General features: G+C 56.4%; 2 protein-coding genes across 6 annotated transcripts in view; one reads left to right on the top strand and one right to left on the bottom strand.

Annotated features, from left to right (window-relative positions):
- SERHL2 (serine hydrolase like 2) overlaps positions 1-8,603 on the top strand; it is a 33,338-nt gene extending 24,735 nt beyond the window's left edge. For all 4 annotated transcript variants that reach the window (XM_060305597.2, XM_030855746.2, XM_030855745.2 and 1 more), the window contains 4 exons: positions 2,767-2,801; positions 5,187-5,269; positions 7,117-7,213; positions 8,150-8,603. In XM_060305597.2, the coding sequence (XP_060161580.1) occupies positions 2,767-2,801; positions 5,187-5,269; positions 7,117-7,213; positions 8,150-8,269 (335 nt within the window). In that variant the 3' untranslated portion in view covers positions 8,270-8,603. The remainder of the gene's footprint in view (positions 1-2,766; positions 2,802-5,186; positions 5,270-7,116; positions 7,214-8,149) is intronic.
- On the bottom strand, positions 6,200-16,131 carry RRP7A (ribosomal RNA processing 7 homolog A). Of its 2 annotated transcripts, none has more exons than XM_060305599.1 (7): positions 16,045-16,131; positions 14,275-14,417; positions 12,010-12,135; positions 11,162-11,270; positions 10,745-10,842; positions 10,205-10,403; positions 6,200-9,073 (listed from the first exon to the last, which is right to left on the bottom strand). In XM_060305599.1, exons 1-7 carry the CDS (start codon positions 16,115-16,117, stop codon positions 8,988-8,990), a joined length of 834 nt encoding a protein of 277 aa, XP_060161582.1. In that variant the 5' UTR covers positions 16,118-16,131; the 3' UTR covers positions 6,200-8,987. The 2 variants fall into 2 exon arrangements, with proteins under 2 accessions (XP_060161582.1, XP_030711608.1); XM_030855748.3 differs by having other exon boundaries at positions 6,201-9,073; positions 11,162-11,279.
- Between the last annotated feature and the right edge of the window lie 218 nt (positions 16,132-16,349).

The raw sequence follows: 16,349 nt of genomic DNA, 5'->3' as shown, positions 1-16,349 counted from the left end.
GTCTATGGTCCTGATAATATCTCCTGCGTTCAAGACCATTTCATTTTTTAAAATTATTTGTTTAATTATTTATTTATTAATTTTTGGCTGTGTTGGGGCATCATTGCTGCGTGCGGGCCTTCTCTAGTTGCCGCGAGCAGGGGCTACTCTTCGTTGCGGTGTGCGGGCTTCTCATTGCGGTGGCTTCTCTTGTCGTGGAGCACGGGCTCTAGGCGCACAGGCTTCAGCAGTTGTGGCACGAGGGCTCAGTAGTCGTGGCTCGCAGGCTCTAGAGCGCAGGCTCAGTAGTTGTGGTGCACGGGCTTAGTTGTTCCACGGCATGTCGAATCTTCCTGGACCAGGGCTCAAACCCGTGTCCCCTGCATTGGCAGGCGGATTCTTAACCACTGCGCCACCAGGGAAGCCCCTGGACTCCTTATTTAAGTGACATCTGTGCTGGCCCACTGGTCTGAGAAACACCATTCCTGCCCTCATAAAGGTCATTGTCACAGGAGAGGCAGACAGAAAAGCAGCCAGCTGCGGGAGTGCCTGGGGCCACGTCAGGATGTGTCAGGTGGAAGCAGGCTTGAAAAGAGCTGGAGGACTTGACCACAGGGAGGAACAATTCTTAGGGCAGAGAAAACAGCACGATGGGGGTCCCCAATACCTGGGGGGTCACCCCACCCCCAAGAAAACCCCCTTTTTAAGTCTTTTCACATCCTCTCAGCACCTGAAACCCAGGCCTGGAGGAAGGAGGAGGGCAGTGAGCCTGGGAGTAGGGGCACCCAGGGGTCACCCCTGGTCCTGCACATGCAGCAGGGCCAGTCATCTGTGCAGGGAGGTCGTGGCCGGAGCTGAAGGCAGCCCAGAAGCCTCAGCCGCGGTTTGATCAGGCTGAGATGACCTAGTAGTGTGGAAACCAGAAAACCTTCCAACGACATGGTCCTTCTAAGTATTTTGAGTCACAGATGTCTAAGAACCTCTATCAACAATTAGCTGTGGGGCTTCCCTGGTAGCGCAGTGGTTAAGAATCCGCCTGCCAATGCAGGGGACACGGGTTCGAGCCCTGGTCCGGGAAGATCCCACATGCCGTGGAGCAACTAAGCCCGTGAGCCACAACTACTGAGCCTGTGCTCTAGAGCCCACAAGCCATAACTACTAAGCCCGTACGCCACAACTACTGGATCCCACGTGCCTGGTGCCCGTGCTCCACAACAAGAGAAGCCACTGAAACAATGAAGAGTAGCCCCCGCTCGCCGCAACTAGAGAAAGCCCGCGCACAGCAGCAAAGACCCAACACAGCCAAAAATAAATAAATTAAATAAATAAATTTTAAAAAAAAAGAGCTGTGAATTAAAAAGAGACCAAACCCCTTTTTGTCCTGGAAGATATGATCTAGCAGAGGGTAAATGATAGAGTGCATTAGAAAGTGTCGGGAGGGACTTCCCTGGTGGTCCAGTGGTTAAGAATCCACCTTCCAATGCAGGGGATGCGGGTTTGATCCCTCGTCGGGGAACTAATATCCTACATGCCATGGGGCAGCTAAGCCTGCGCCACAACTACTGAGCCAACATGCCCTGGAGCCCGTGAGTCACAACTAGAGAGAAGCCTGCGCACCACGATGAAGATCCCAGGTGCAGCAGCTGAGACCCGATGCAGCCAAATAATAAATACTAAAGAAAGAAAGAAAGTGCTGGGAGTTACGGAGAGAAATAAATCAGCGGGGGATGGAGGGGCTCTGGTAAGATGTTTGTGGGTGTAAAGGGGAGGTCCAGGAGGCCTGGCTGGGATGGTGGCATTTGAGCAAAGGTGTGTAGGGAGGAGGGAGCAGCCTTGCTTCTCCTGGCCGGCGCGTTCTCCTGGGGTGACCCACGTCACCGTATCATCTCCCTTTCTCACTCCCTGCGCTGCTCACATCAGGCAGCCTCCAGGGTCTGAGATTCTGTGACCTCCCTGAGACCCTGCAGCCCTTTTTTTTTGTTTTTTTTTAGTATTTATTTATTTATGCATGCTGCGCCGGGTCTTAGTTGCGGCACGTGGGAGTTCCGTTGTGGCACACGGGCTTCTTAGTTGCCGTATGTGGACTCTTAGTTGCGGTACGTGGACTCTTAGTTGCAGCATGCAGACGTTTAGTTGTGGCAGGCATGTGGGATCTAGTTCTCCGACCAGGGATCGAACCCGGGCCCCTTGCATTGGGAGCACGGAGTCTTATCCACTAAACCACCAGGGAAGTCCCCTGGCAGCCCTTCCTTGAGGAGACATTGCCCAGGCGGGAACTGCTGGGTGTCCATCCTCATTAGGTGAGGCCAAGTTGCCCCCACTGGGACCGTGGCAGAGAGCCCAGCTGGAGCTGGGACGACCCAGGCCTCTCAACCCCTCCAGCCTTTCTTTTTTGGCTCGATTTCTCTCCAGCAAGTGAGGATGCGATCCTTAGCTCTTAGGCACTTCCTGGTGCTTAAAGATCCGAGTGAACATTTTAAGGTTCTCAGAGATGAGACTGCGATGCCGGGTGGGTAATTGTCCCACCACCGTCATTCTGTGCTGCCCTCTGGGATGGCCGGGGAGGCACCTGCATGGGCGTTCCTGTCCGTGGCAGGGTAGCTGTGGGCAAGCTCTGCTCTGGCTGAACCCCAAGAGGATGTTGGGAGTGGTCTCTGCGGGTCCAGGTTGAAGAAATGAGCCCTGGCTGCACGGGGCCCAGGGTCCCAGGGGAGCCGAGCTGAGTTCCCCCCGCCCCCCGCCCCCTGACAGGCGGCGCTGAGGCCATGTCTCCATGCTTCCTTCCAGGTCTGTTTCTGAACAGAGATCGGAGGATCACTAGGGTGAGTGCTGCTGTCTTCCCACCCTTCACAGTGTGCCTGTCAGCTTTTTTCTTTTTCTTTTTTTATGGTAGTAAAATATACATAGTATGATATTTATGCTATATGTAAATTCTGTGCCCAGTAATCCCAGTCCTAGATATGTGCCCGGCAACAGTGTGTGCTGTGCGCTCCATAAGACATGTATGAGAACATTCCTGGCAGCTTTATTCATCATAGCCCCAAAGGAGGAATCACCCAAATGTCCATCAACAATAGAATGCATAAACTGTTACACATTCATACAATGGAACACCACACAGGAATGAAAAAAGCACAGTTACAGAGCAAAAGAAGCCCAAACCAAAAAAGAACACAATGATTCTATGTATATGAAGTTCAAAAAGTGGCAAAATTGATCTAGGGGGGTGCCCTTGGAGAAAACCCCTGAAGGGAGCCTGCTGGGTGCTGAGGGGTTCCAGGCCTTCATCCGGGTCATGGCTGCACGGCCGCATCCGTATGTCAAAGGCCATAATGGGCTGACACCCAGGTCTGTGGACTTTGCTGTAAGTTATACTTGAATTACAAAAGAATAATACAGATCTGAGGATGTAAGTGGACTAGGAAAAGGAGGTCAAAGGAGAGATAGAGAGGAAGAGAAAAAAGAAGCCAGAGGGACTTCCCTGGTGGCGCAGTGGTTAAGAATCCACCTGCCAATGCAGAGGACACGGGTTTGAGCCCTGGTCCGGGAAGATCCCACATGCCACGGAGCAACTAAGTCCGTGCACCACAACTACTGAGCCTGCCCTCTAGAGCCCGCGAGCCACAACTACTGAGCCCACGTGCCACAACAGCTGAAGCCTGCGCGCCTAGAGCCCGTGCTCTGCAGCAAGAGAAGCCACCGCAATGAGAAGCCCGCACACCTCAATGAAGAGTAGCCCCCGCTCGCCGCAACTAGAGAAAGCCCGCGCGCAGCAACGAAGACCCAATGCAGCCAAAACATAAATAAATTAATTAAAAAAACAAGGCTGAGAAGCTGGGGTAGGAGGAGGTGAGGGGCAGTTCACGCCTGAGCTGAGTCCTGGCACCACCTCCTGTTAGCTGTTGACTGTGACATAGGGACTTAGCGTTTCTGATCCTTCGGGGAGGAGATAATGTGTGACGTGTCTGGGTCCTCAGTAAATGCTCATTCATTGGGCCTCGTGGTTGATAGGGGAGCCTCTGCTTCTGGAAAAGCCCCTGAGGTCACTGTGGCCCGAGGAGCAGGAGGTGGCTGGGAGGGAGGGGTTAGTGCAGAACGACGACAGTAAGTGGCTGAGCAGGCAGCTGTGTGCCTGTGTCTTCACAGGAGTCGTAGCTTCATCGTGATGCTGTAGCACAGCGCGACAGTCGGTCCGTATGGGAGCTCTCTTGAATTAACCCGCTCAGTACACGCTCACTGAGCCCCGCCTCTGTCGCGCCGTGTGCCTAGAGCTGTGAACACAGAGAAAATCCTGAGAGCTGCTGCCCTCAGAGGCTTCTTGGCCTAGAGCGGCACAGTCCAATAGAAGTACAATGTGAGCTTGTGTTAATGTCACATCTTCTAGTGGCCGTATGAACAGTGAAAACAGGTGAAATCAACTTTAGTAATATTTTCTAACTCAGTGTATCCAAGGTGTTACCACTTCAGCATGTAATCAACATAAAAAATTACTGAGATATTTGACATATTGTTTTCTTATACTAAGTCTTCGAAATCCAGTGTGCAGTTTACACCTACAGTGTGTCTCAGGCTGGACTAGCCCCATTTCAAGCTCTCAGTAGCCACAGATGGCGGCTGGTTACCGTGTGGACAGTATAGACCTAGACCTCTTAAATGGTCCTAAGACGGGGAGGTCAGGGCTGTGATGGAGGCCAGCAGTGGCTGCGGAGACACCAAGGTGCACTCTTTCTGCACTGTGGCCTAAGCAGGTTTCTTTCTCATGGAAACAGTCGGTGGAGGTAAGTGGGCTGTGCTTGCCGAGAGTCCAGAGCCCAGGCTGGCTGGGCAGCGTTACAGGGCAGCCCGTGGACCGGGAAAGGAGGTGTGGAGGGGCCATGCCTCAGTCCCAAACCTAAGCCCAGAAGTAGCCCAGGTCACTTGTCTGCATTTAGTTGCATGGCCACACCTGGCTGAGGGGAGTCTGGGACATGTCTAGCTGGGCAACCATGAGCCCAGGAAGAGGGAGAACAGATTTGGAGGTGGAGGGGGGAAGTCTCTGGCCTGAGGGAGTTAAAGCCCTCTGTTGAGGCAGTGATACAGTTGGGCAGTGGGCTTGGTCCTGGTTAGGTGGCCAAAGGGGCCCCCACTGTTCCCAAGGGAGACCGGTTTCTGCCCCCGGCAATGCCAGAGCCTTGTGGTGAGAATTCTCTGGGGTTTTGTCTCTGCAGCCAGAGTATTACTTCAATTTCATCAGCAGGGAGCTGTTTGTGCATTCCATCAGGAAGCTGCAGGCCCGCGTCCTGTTCATCAAGTAAGTCTGAACCAAGCGCCCCAGACGGACGTGAGTGCCAGGAATCTCCAGGTCTCCTGGTGTGAGACCTCTCCGCCATCTTTCTTGGGCAGCCCCCCGGCCGCTGGTGTGTGGAAGGCAGGCAAGGCAGTGGGAGGGCTTGGGCAGCTGGGGATGGGAAAGGACTGCACCACACTTTTCAGCAGGTGTCTGTATCTGTGGGGAGCACGCCCAGGTAAGGCAGAGAGACTGGCAGACACTGGAGTCTGGCCCTTGCCCTCCCCAGTCCTCCAGCCACCCTGGGCCCCTGACATCCCCAGACCTACACTGCTCCTGTCTGCTGTCCTCCCTTCCCCCACCTGCTAGCCAGAAGCCATCCACTGCCTCTGGGTGCCACAGCACAGTGAACATCCTTTGGTGTGGCTTAGGTGCCACCACCCACTCCACTGCAGCCATCCTGGACTGGCAGGAACTGTGACTTCCAGGGACACATCTGCCGAGCACAGGGGTTTAGAAGGCATGGACTCGATAGGGGCAGATCCAGACCACAGTGAGATACACTGCACACCCCTAGGATGGCCAGACTCTAAAAGTGAGATAACAAGTGTCGGTGAGGATGCGGAGTAACTAGAACCCTTGCATGCTGCTGTAGGATTGTAAACTTTTTTTGTTGTTTTTAAATGGCTGCATTGGGTCTTCGTTGCTGCGCACGGGCTTCCTGTAGTTGCGGTGAGCGGGGGCTACTCTTCATGGCGGTGCGTGGGCTTCTCATTGTGGTGGCTTCTCTTGTTGCAGAGCACGGGCTCTAGGTGCGCAGGCTTCAGTAGTTGCAGCGCGTGGGCTCTAGGGCGTGCGGGCTTCAGTAGTTGTGGCGCACGGGCTTAGTTGCTCTGTGGCACGCGGGATCTTCCCGGACCAGGGCTCAAACCCATGTCCCCTGCATTGGCAGGCGGATTCTTAACCACTGTGCCACCAGGGAAGCCCCTGGTATTGTAAAATGGTGCAGCCGCTTTGAAAGAGTCTGGCAGTTTCTCAAGCCATTAAATTACCATGACCCCGCAGTTCCACTCCCAGGTGTGTTTCCAGCATCTGTGCACACAACAGCTTGTACTGATGGCACACAGCAGCATCTTTCCTGATCGAACGAATAGTGTTGGAGGCAACCCAGATGTCCATCAATGGACAGATAAGCAAAACATGCTCCATCCACACAACAGACTCTTGTTCAGTGGCAAGCGGAATGAAGCACTGATACACACTGTGACATGGACGGACCTTGACAACATTAGGCTAATTGAAAGAAGCCAGGCACAGGAGTCCAGGGAGCGTATGATTCCATCCACATGCAAGTCCAAATAGGGAAACATACAGAGACAAGGCCGATCAGTGGTTGTGTAAGACAGGGAGCTCTATGTGGAAACTGTAGGTGCGGGACTTTCTGTTGTTGTTGAGGTGGTTAATTATGTTCTAAAATTGACAGTGGTGATGCTTGCACAACTCTGAATATACCAAAATCCACGGAACTGTACACTTTAAATGGGTGAAATTATCTCCAGAAAGCTGCTAAAAGAGAAAGAGAACGCACGGACTCTGAGCCTGTTCAGATCCCAGCTCCGCCATTCAGTGGCTGTGACCATGGCCAGGTCCCCTGAGATAAACCTGAATTGCTTCACTTGAGCAGGCCTCAGTGAGCTGTGAGTGCCTGCGGGGACCGAATAACTCAATCCTGAATTAAACCTGGGCTCCAAGGGAGCCAGCTGTGGGAAGATTGGAGGGACGCCCAGGCTGGTCTCAGAGCCTGGAGCCCAGGGCTGGGGGAGAGCATGCAAGGAGGTGGTCCCAGATGAACCTTTCTTCTCGTTTCCCAGAGCAACCCAAGGGTTTTACGATCTGAGGAGAGAGAATGATGCCAACACGGAGCTCGTGCTATTCGTGACCAGCTCACTGAGATCCACCCTGAAAGAGGTGGGTACGTAGGGCTCAGGGCAGCTGGGCTCCAGGAGGGGCTGCCAGGCCGCCCCGGGCCCCAGCTCACCCATCTCTTCTCTTTTCTTGCACTGGGACCTCTGGTCTGGCCCTAGGTCTAACAGGTGACCCCCAGGAGCTACCAGACCTCACTCCCTGCTGCGGTCCCTGGAGACCTGGGGGGGGGGTCACATAAATCAGCACAGAAAGCAGACTTCTCATTGGCAGAATCTCCTGGCTTTATTGTCCTCACATATTCCCTGCGCCACACCCAACTCAGCACTGCCACGATTTCCTAGGGTCCCACACGGGAACAGATGACCAGTCTCATCAGTGGGTGCTGGCCTCCCAGTTGGAGGGCTGGGACGTGTGCTGTGACTTTGCCCTTTGCCTGGGTTCCTGGGAGCACCTGGCATTTTATGACCATCATCCACCATAAACACCTGACCCTGGGGCCTGTGCAGACGACTGGGTGTCACTAGAGGGAAGCCCGTGTGGCTGGCTGGCCAACTGCAGTGCCTTCCTGCCTTGTCGGCCTTTCTCCCGAGCAAGGGCGAGTTTGAAAGGCTGATGGTCTATTCCTTTTGCAAGTGGACCTTATAAGATGCTCAGAACCAGCAGCAGCCCCGACTACCAGCCCCCTCCCCAGCCTAGCTCTACAACTTCAGCTCAGAATGGCCTAGAACCCCAGGGTTTGGGCTCTTCCCTCCCAGACAGGCCTTTCTCACTGGTTTTGAGCCAGGCCCTGACACCCCCCAGGGGGTGCTGTGACTGACTGGGGCCCGCGAGGCCACGGGTCAGGCACTGCCAAGGCTCCTGTGGTGGACACTTGGAACCACTGGGAGGCAGCAGGCCGTGGGAAAGCCCCAGTGCGCCAGAGGGGCCCGCAGAGCCCTCCACTGGATCATCTCACCACGTGTCCCCTCCCTTCCCCAGAGGTTCCAGTACGAGCAAGTCCCCGGCAACCACTACGTCCACATGAACCAACCCCAGCACATGGCTGGTATCATCAGCTCCTTTTTACAGAGCAAGGAGAGGATCCCAGCCCACCTGTAGCCCTGGGCCAGGGGCTACAGACGCCTGCTCAGCCCCAGACTCCCAGCTCCCAAGCCCAGGCCAGGCGTGGTGGGGACAGGGCCCCCTGGTCCTGAAGACCAGCGTGGCCGGAAGAGAATCCTGTGGCAGAGCCGGCGCGGGGGGGACGGGGGGGCGGATACAAGATTCTGACGCTAACATCTGTGACTTCAAGGGGGAGACGGTGTCTGGGTGTGGGAGTTACCTGTTTTGTGACTGGGTAGCAGGCAGAGGGAGGGGCTGGGATAGGCCCACCGGCCTTTTGTAGCCTTCTCTTGCCGCCCAGCTGGATGAAAAATAAAATGTTCTTGTATTCCTTCTGCGTTTGAGGCTGTCTCACTGCCCATGGGGCTTCTCCGTTAGGCGGAAGGGGAGAACACAGCAGACACTTAGCCCTAAGAGGAGAGTCCAGAGACAGGCTGGGGACAGAGCCCATGACAGGGAAGGAGCCACTTCCTGGGCCAGTGGCTTCCGGAGTCCAGGTCCTTGCGCCGGGCCCCAGGACTGCCGAAGCACAGGAGCCAAGGGGTGACACTGTCCTGTACCCCACATGACGTGGGCTCAGATCTCTGGGGCTGACGTGTGGTCCCTCAGCCTGGGCACGGCTGCTGAGATGAGTGTTGCAGGCCCTGTGTCCTCGCTGGCCACGCACTGCCACCCAGTCCCCACCCCTCTCCACGGGGCCCGCGGGGGGTGAGGCTCAGTAGGGTCGGAACTTGCGCTGGGCCCGCATCAGCTCGATCCTCTGCTTGTCCTCCTGGAACTTCTTGCGCAGCTGCGCGAGATCTGGGGCGAGAGGGGGTAAGACGAGACAGGGCCGGGATCAGACAGGCCGGGCGGAAGCTGCCCCCGCTGCCCCCCACTCACGAGGGCAGCAGCCCCTCCCTCAGTCCCCACTCCCCGCTGGGGGCGCTCCGCACGGCCGCCCCCCTCCCCCGTCGCCTCTGCGGTGGGAACCGGAACCAGACTGCAGCCCAGTCGGAGGGCAGAGGCTGAAGTGGAGCAGAAGGGACACCAGAGGTTTCAGGCAGAAAATTCACCAGGTCGAAGAGAAAGCAGAGAAAGCCAAAAGGCACTTGCCCCCTTACTACCCCGCCTCCAACACGCCCCCCAAGGTGAAGGAAGAAGGTTCTGGGGCTGCTGGGAGACCCCCGGGACACCTCTCCCAGCCCCTCCTCACGGCAGCTATCAGGCCGGGGGCGCGTGTCAGGAATAAGGGGCCTCCACCTCAAGACTGCCACAGAATACATGCGGCGACTCCGGTCACCGGTCGGGACGCCGGGTGTGGGGTTTTGAGCCCAAGGGCGGGGAGGCTGGTGGAGGCCCGTCAGGCGGGGCCAGAGGAGCGCAGAGTGAAGGAGCGGTGGGCACGGTGTGGGCAGGAGCAGTGAGGCAGGTGAGGGCGTGGTGTGACCAGGCGGCGGGGTCAGGGCCTCCCCCGTGCAAGGCCAGGACCCTCTCCCGGGTCCACGGGGAAGCCGTCCTGCCAGCAGGAGACCAGGCAGCCCGGGCCGCGAGCTCGGCGTCATAGCCCCCGAGAGCAGCCACAGGTGGTCAGTGGCTCCCTCTGCGTGTGGCCACCCTCTGCGTGTGGCTCCTTGCCGGAGGCTGACAAGGGCCTGGAGGTGGGGCCTATATCCCAGGTGCCTGTGCAGCCTCAATACCCAGAGGTACCCGCAGCTGCCTCGGGAGCAACAGGGAGCCCACGACACGGGGACGCTGCCAGGCTGGGACCATAACCCCAGAGCCTGTTAGGAAGTCTGCACCCAAGAACGCCCTACCCGCCCGCAGGCCTGGCGCCTGCCGTCAGGAGCTCCGTGTCTGGCCAGGGCTGGCAGAGCGGCCACAAGACCGTGTCCACAGCCTGGGCGCCCAGGGCAGGGGGCCGAAGGACAGGGGTCTGGGGCGCGCCCTTACGCTCCATCTTGGTCTCGCGGTGCTGCCAGGCATAGAAGTTGAGCAGCTCCTTGCGTGCACGCTTCCGCTTCTCCCTCTCCAGCACCCGCAGGCTGGCCGCCTCCGTCCTCGGGAGCACCGGCCGCCGGCCGCGGCGGGTCACCTTCACCCAGCCCTCCTCGTCAGGGACCCCTTCCTCCTCCTTGGCCTTAGCCTCCTCCTGCAAAGAACGTAGCCCTGGGATGGGCAGGTGCCTGGGAGCCGCCCTGCGGCCCCAGGAGCACCTCATCTCCCCCTCTCCGCTCTCCCTCCCGTGCCCAGGACCGCCCTGGCGCCGCTCACACGCACCCAGCACTGTGAGCGGCTGAGTGTGGGGGAAGGGCGGGGGGCAGACGTGCCAACGCTGCCTCCTCCTCCACCCTCGACCGTCCTTTCCCTAGAGACCATTCCTCCTTTCCCTAGAGACCATTCCGAGACTAGATGTTACCCAGCCAGGAGGCCCAGGGCTCAGCAGAGAGAGAGGAGCCTGGACTCCACCAGCTGCCCGTGTGGAAGCCCCACCTCAGCCATCTTCTCGTCGTACGTCTCCATGAACGTGTCCACCTCGACTCTCAGGGCCTCGGGGTCCGGCACGGAGTCTGCGTAGTCTCTGATCCACTCTGAGGGAGGAGGGAGCGAGAGAGACGGATTCCAGGCCCGCCCCTCGGGGCCCCGCCCAGGACCTTGCAGGCCAGGTGGGATCTTCTTGCACAGGCCGTGGGGAGGGAGACTCGTGGGCCAGGGTTCGGGGCGTGAGGAAGAGCCTAGTGGTGGCAAGCTGGGCTCTCACCTATGCCCACCCCGAGTGCCAAGCTCAAGCCTCCCACACCTGCTCTGAGGGCGAGGGGACATGGCAGACGCCAGCCCACAAAGCTCCCCTCCCCGACCCAGGGCCCAGGGCCCAGGAAGGAGGCGCCCGCTGGCACCCGAGGTACTGACTGTGAACGCCGCTCTTCACAGGGTGACTCTCTGTTGAGACCAGCAGAGGGCCCTTCAGGGCCAAGGCAGCTGACACCGCACGTGGCTTCTGGAACACCACGTAGGCCACCTGGAACCCCTGGGAGGGGGAGAGATGTCAGTGCCAGGAGCCTTCCCATCCTCCCAGCCATCCCAGGCCTGGCCCAAGGGCTCCCCCCTGCCCTCAGCCTGACTTGTCGCGGGGCCGGGGGAGATGTGCTGGGCTGTTCCTGAACGTGAAGGTAACCAGGAGGTTGTTCTAATCCAGGGGAGGGGCGGCCACACTCCTAGTTATGCAACTTCTGCTAAAAATGACCCGATCCCACCTCTTCACCAGGGAGAGGTGAGACACTCAGGACTTTTGTTCCAGGTGTGGGAGGGACTCAGGGAAGAGCGTGTCTCCCTGGGCCAGGAGTGGACAGACAGATGGGGCGCTCACTAGTTCAAACTCCACTAAACGGGAGGAGGTGTGGACTCAAGGCACACAGGGAAACGAGGCCCAGGCCACCAAGCCTAAGAAAGAATTGACCTCAATGCGGGACGCAGCGGGTGGCTCAGGGAGGCCCCTTGGGCAGTGAGCAGAGATGCCCCTGAGCTTTCACCCAGGACATTGGAAAGAGCCAGACAGGACACGGCAAATCTGGGAAAGGAGTGGAAGCTGTTTACCTGACAGCCCTCCTAGACCACACAGGCCAGGACTGGCCTGAGCACAGGGAACGCTTGCAAGTCCCACTGCCACCCCTGACACCACCTTCCCCTTACACACTGGGGACACTGCCCTGGCCCGACCCACACCATCCTTCAAGCAGACCCCAGGAGTGGAGGCTCACAGGAACTGGCTTGGGGTGAAAGAACTTTGACTTTGGCTCCTTTGGGCTCTCAGCAAGATCCGGCTTCTCCTGTAACTCCACCGACTGGACAGGGCCGCAGGGGGACAGCAGGCGGGACAGGCACTCCTGCCGCGGCCGGAGAGAAGCACAGTATGAGCGGCTACAGGGCCTTTCTGGAGCCTCCCTCTGCCCTGGGCAGCACTGCCAGGGGACCGGGGCCCAGAAGGTCTCGGAGTCCAACCTGGGGGCCTGCACAGACGGCCTGGGCAAGCCACCACCTCCTCAACACCACCTCCTCACAACCCCGGCCCCCCATGGCCCCAGACAGCAACCTTGTGAATTTTCATGTTCAAAGCTGTGGGTAAAAAGTCCACTGGCCGGGGACTTAGGAGGGAGGACACAGAGGTGAGACAAAATTCAGGTATAAGCTTTTTGGCTTTATGACAGGACCCTGCTGGAAGCACGTGCCCAGGATACGCTTGGTCTGTTCCTGAAAGGGATTTCTCCGTTTGAAAGTGAATGATCCGGGACTTCCCTGGTGGCGCAGTGGTTAAGAATCCACCTGCCAATGCAGGGGACACGGGTTCGAGCCCTGGTTTGGGAAGATCCCACATGCTGCGGAGCAACTAAGCCCGTGCGCCACAACTACTGAGCCTGCGCTCTAGAGCCCACAAGCCACAACTACTGAAGCCCGCGCCTAGAGCCCGTGCTCCGCAACAAGAGAAGCCACCGCAATGAGAAGCCCGCTCACTGCAACTAGAGAAAGCCTGCGCGCAGCAACAAAGACCCAACGCAGTCAAAAATAGATAAATAATAAAATAAATTTTTTTTAAAAAAAGTGAATGATCCGTAAAGTAGGAGTGGGTTCTCAACTTTTTAAAAAAATTATTACAAGAACAGGTGGGACATTTTTACTTTTATTCTGAGTACTCTGATTTTATACGAAAACCAACTAAGTTTTACTACCTGAATCAGCCATTTAAAAAGAGTTAAATCTGGGAATTCCCTGGCTGTCTAGTGATTAGGGCTCCATGCGTCCACTGCAGGGGGCACGGGTTCAATCCCTGGTTGGGGAACTAAGATCCCACATGCCGCGAGGCACAGCCGGAAAAAAAAAAAAAAAGAGTTAAATCTACTCCGTTGGAATCAGGATGCTGGTTATCCTTGGTGGGGGGAGGGGCATGACGGGACTTCTGGGGGTGCGGGTGATGTTCTGTTTCTCCACCTGGGTACTGATGACACAGGTTTACTCAGTTTGTGAAATGCAGTGAGTGCTACACTTGGGTCCAGGCCCTTCTCCATACATACACTAGTCTTCAGGAAAGGTTAAAAATGACACCCTCTCCTCTCACTGTTACTTCTTCTCTTTAACTGTAGAGGAATCTTTTAGAAATTAGTATTTCTTTTCTGTAAAAAAACATCGAAAATCCAGCAATTCCCTTAATTTCTCTTCTGTAAAATAATGAAATACTAAATTTAACAGCTTTTGTGAAAAAAAATTAACAGACATGTCTGCATAGTAGACTCAGAGGTAATTTTATTTTTTTCTACTTTTCCTATTTTTTACTATGGACATATATCAGATTTTTATTTTTTTTAACATTTATTTATCTATTTGGTTGTGCTGGGTCTTAGCTGCGGCACGAGGGATCTTCGTTGTGGCATGCAGACTCTTAGTTGCGGCATGCGGGATCTAGTTCCCCAACCAGAGATCGAACCTGGGCCCCTGCACTGGGAGCATGGAGTCTTAACCACTGGACCACCAGGGAAGTCCCGTCCCTCAATTTTTTAAAAAAAATACAATGATTATGTTGTCAGATGTCACACAAGTAGTTGGCACAACTTTCACAATACTCAAGAAAAATGTTTGAGAACATGTGTCTCTGTCTTCGTATGGAATTATGGTAGACAGAGACAGTTATGCATCGATCGCTTTAAGCAACAGAACATTTCAGCTGTATTATTAACAGTACCTGCAATGGACATGTATCAATTTTATAATCAGGGGAAAAAATACATAACTCAAACAATTCTGGGTAACATACAAAAAGCTCTGGGTTCCCTAGGGAATTATATTTTTTACAACACACCTTTAAAAGGCCAATCTCCTGTCACAAGAGAGGCAGCCTTACAGATACCACCCCTCAGGGCTTCAGTTAGCTGTTTCCACTGCACCACTAAGGACTTGGTGGGGGGCCCATAGGAGCCCAGCTCTGCCTGGAGCCCCCGCCCCAGGCTCAGGCTCCCTCCCAGACACCAGTTTACCTCTGTGCAGTATGGGGGCACATTGAGGACAAAAAGGGTCCGTTTCTGAGGCCAGGAAGACTTGGTGCCTTCTCGAACTTTGTGCTCTCTCACATAGAGGTAATGAGAAGACTGCTGCTTTTCAGAGAATTTGATGGGAATGGCTGGAAGGAAAATGGGGACGGGGAGGGACAGCATGAAAGTCAAGTTCAGGCTGTCTGTTTCCAGTCCTGTGTGTCTGTCTGTCCATCCATCCTTCACTGAGCCCTTCCCCTAGGCAAGGCCTGTGCAGAGTATTATGCAGGCTGGGAGGGTGAACAGATAATTTGCCCAGAAAGGGCTCCCAAGCTTGCAGGAGAGAGAATGTGAACAGGATGCGAAAGGAGAGAAGTTTCAACTCCGCTGCTCTTGGGGTAAACAGCCAAGTCCTTACCGTGGCCGCCTCTGCAGCCTCTTCTCACCCCACCCTCCCCCCTCCACACCACATGCTGGCCCCTCCGGCCCCCTCTCTGTTCCTCCAAAAAGCCAGGGCCTCACACATGCTCTCCCCTTCCTGAAACATCAACCCTCGTCCTTCCACCCATCCTTCAGGTTTTCACTTCACTTCCTCAGGAGACCCTTACACGCCAGGTTAGATCCACCTGCTCTGCGCCTTCTTACCTTCTCTCACGGTCTCTATGTCTCTATTTGTGTGATTTTTTTTGGCCACACCATGGCATGCGGTATCTTAGTTCCGCGACCAGGGATCGAACCCGTGCCCCCTGCAGTGGAAGCACGGAGTCCTAACCACTGGACCGCCAGGGGAGTCCCTTGTGCGATGATCAGGCCGATAGCTGGCATTCCCATAAACTTTAACCCTCATCAAGCTAAGGACTGTTCTGCTTTTCTCACCACCTTCTTCAGAGCACAGTGAGGATACAGTTGCAACCCCTGCGCTCAGGAAGCTCACATGGTGAAGGCAGAAAAGGACAAGAAGTAAGCATGTAACAAGGTCGTATCAAATAGGAAGGAAACACACAGAGTGAGGTAGTGCAGGGCGATGGGTGGCAGAAGCCTGAGGACAGGCCATCGATCGGGACCAGCTCTTCGAGGAAGAAACATTAAAGCTTAGACCAGAATGACAGGAAGCCGTGGAACAGCGCAGAGCGGTCTGAGGAAGAAGACCCAGTAAGTTACAAAAACGCTGAGGGTGTAAATAGCTTGTTGCCTCAGAGGAACAGAAAGACAGAGCTGTAGGTCAGCAGGAGCCAGGCTATGCGGGGCCACGCAGTCAATGGCGGGAAGTGTGGACCTTGTTTTAGGTGCTAACCTTAGCCTCTGGAGGGAGTTCAGTGGGTACGGGCGTGTGAGGCAAGCTCTGATTTAAATCTGACTTTAGAAAGAACATTCTGGCTCCTGGGTGGAAAACGGAAGGCAGGAGAACCAGTGCGGAGGGCACAGGCCAGGTGAGCGCTGAGGGGGCTGGACTAGGAACTGCAAAGGGGAGCTGGTAAGCGGACGGGCGCACCTCAGGGGGAGAGTGTAGACGGACGCGGGTTCGCCCTGGGAGAGTGTAGACAGAGGTGGCTTCACTCAAGGGAAGCGTTAACCAAACTAGGCTCGTCCCGGGCGAGTGGAGCCAGATGGGAACAGGGCGCCGCGCGGGTCTTGGGGGGCCCCGGGCCTCACAACCTTCCGGGCCTCATGTCCAACTGTGTGGCTGCTCCTGGGGGCCCAGAGCCACTGCCGACCCCGAGCCTCCTGCCGACGAAGCCTGGCCGTCCCCCGGCCCCGCGTCCCGCAGCCCCTCACCTGAGTAGCCCGGCGGGCTCAGAATCCCCTTCTCAGACTCCCGCGCCGCACGCTTCCTGCCGCGCGCCACCATCTTGCCAACCGGAAGCCGCGGCGGCCGCTGGGAGTTGTAGTTCGGCTCAGGGAGCCGTTTCCGTGACGACGGCACTGCCTGGGGGCCCCGCCCCTCGGTTCCAGGCCCGCCTATCCCGGCCCCTACTCCCCGACCCCCCCGCCCACTCCCTCCCGCCGTCCTCCCAGGGCGCCACCTTCATTTGCTCGGATTAAAGTCTGCGCGTGAATGTGGGGGTAAATTCCGTAGAGCT

The sequence above is a fragment of the Globicephala melas genome, chromosome 10 (genome assembly GCF_963455315.2).
Source record: "Globicephala melas chromosome 10, mGloMel1.2, whole genome shotgun sequence".
NCBI lineage: Eukaryota > Metazoa > Chordata > Mammalia > Artiodactyla > Delphinidae > Globicephala > Globicephala melas.
Note: the sequence above shows the minus strand (reverse complement) of the source record. Positions and strands in the feature narration are given on the sequence as shown.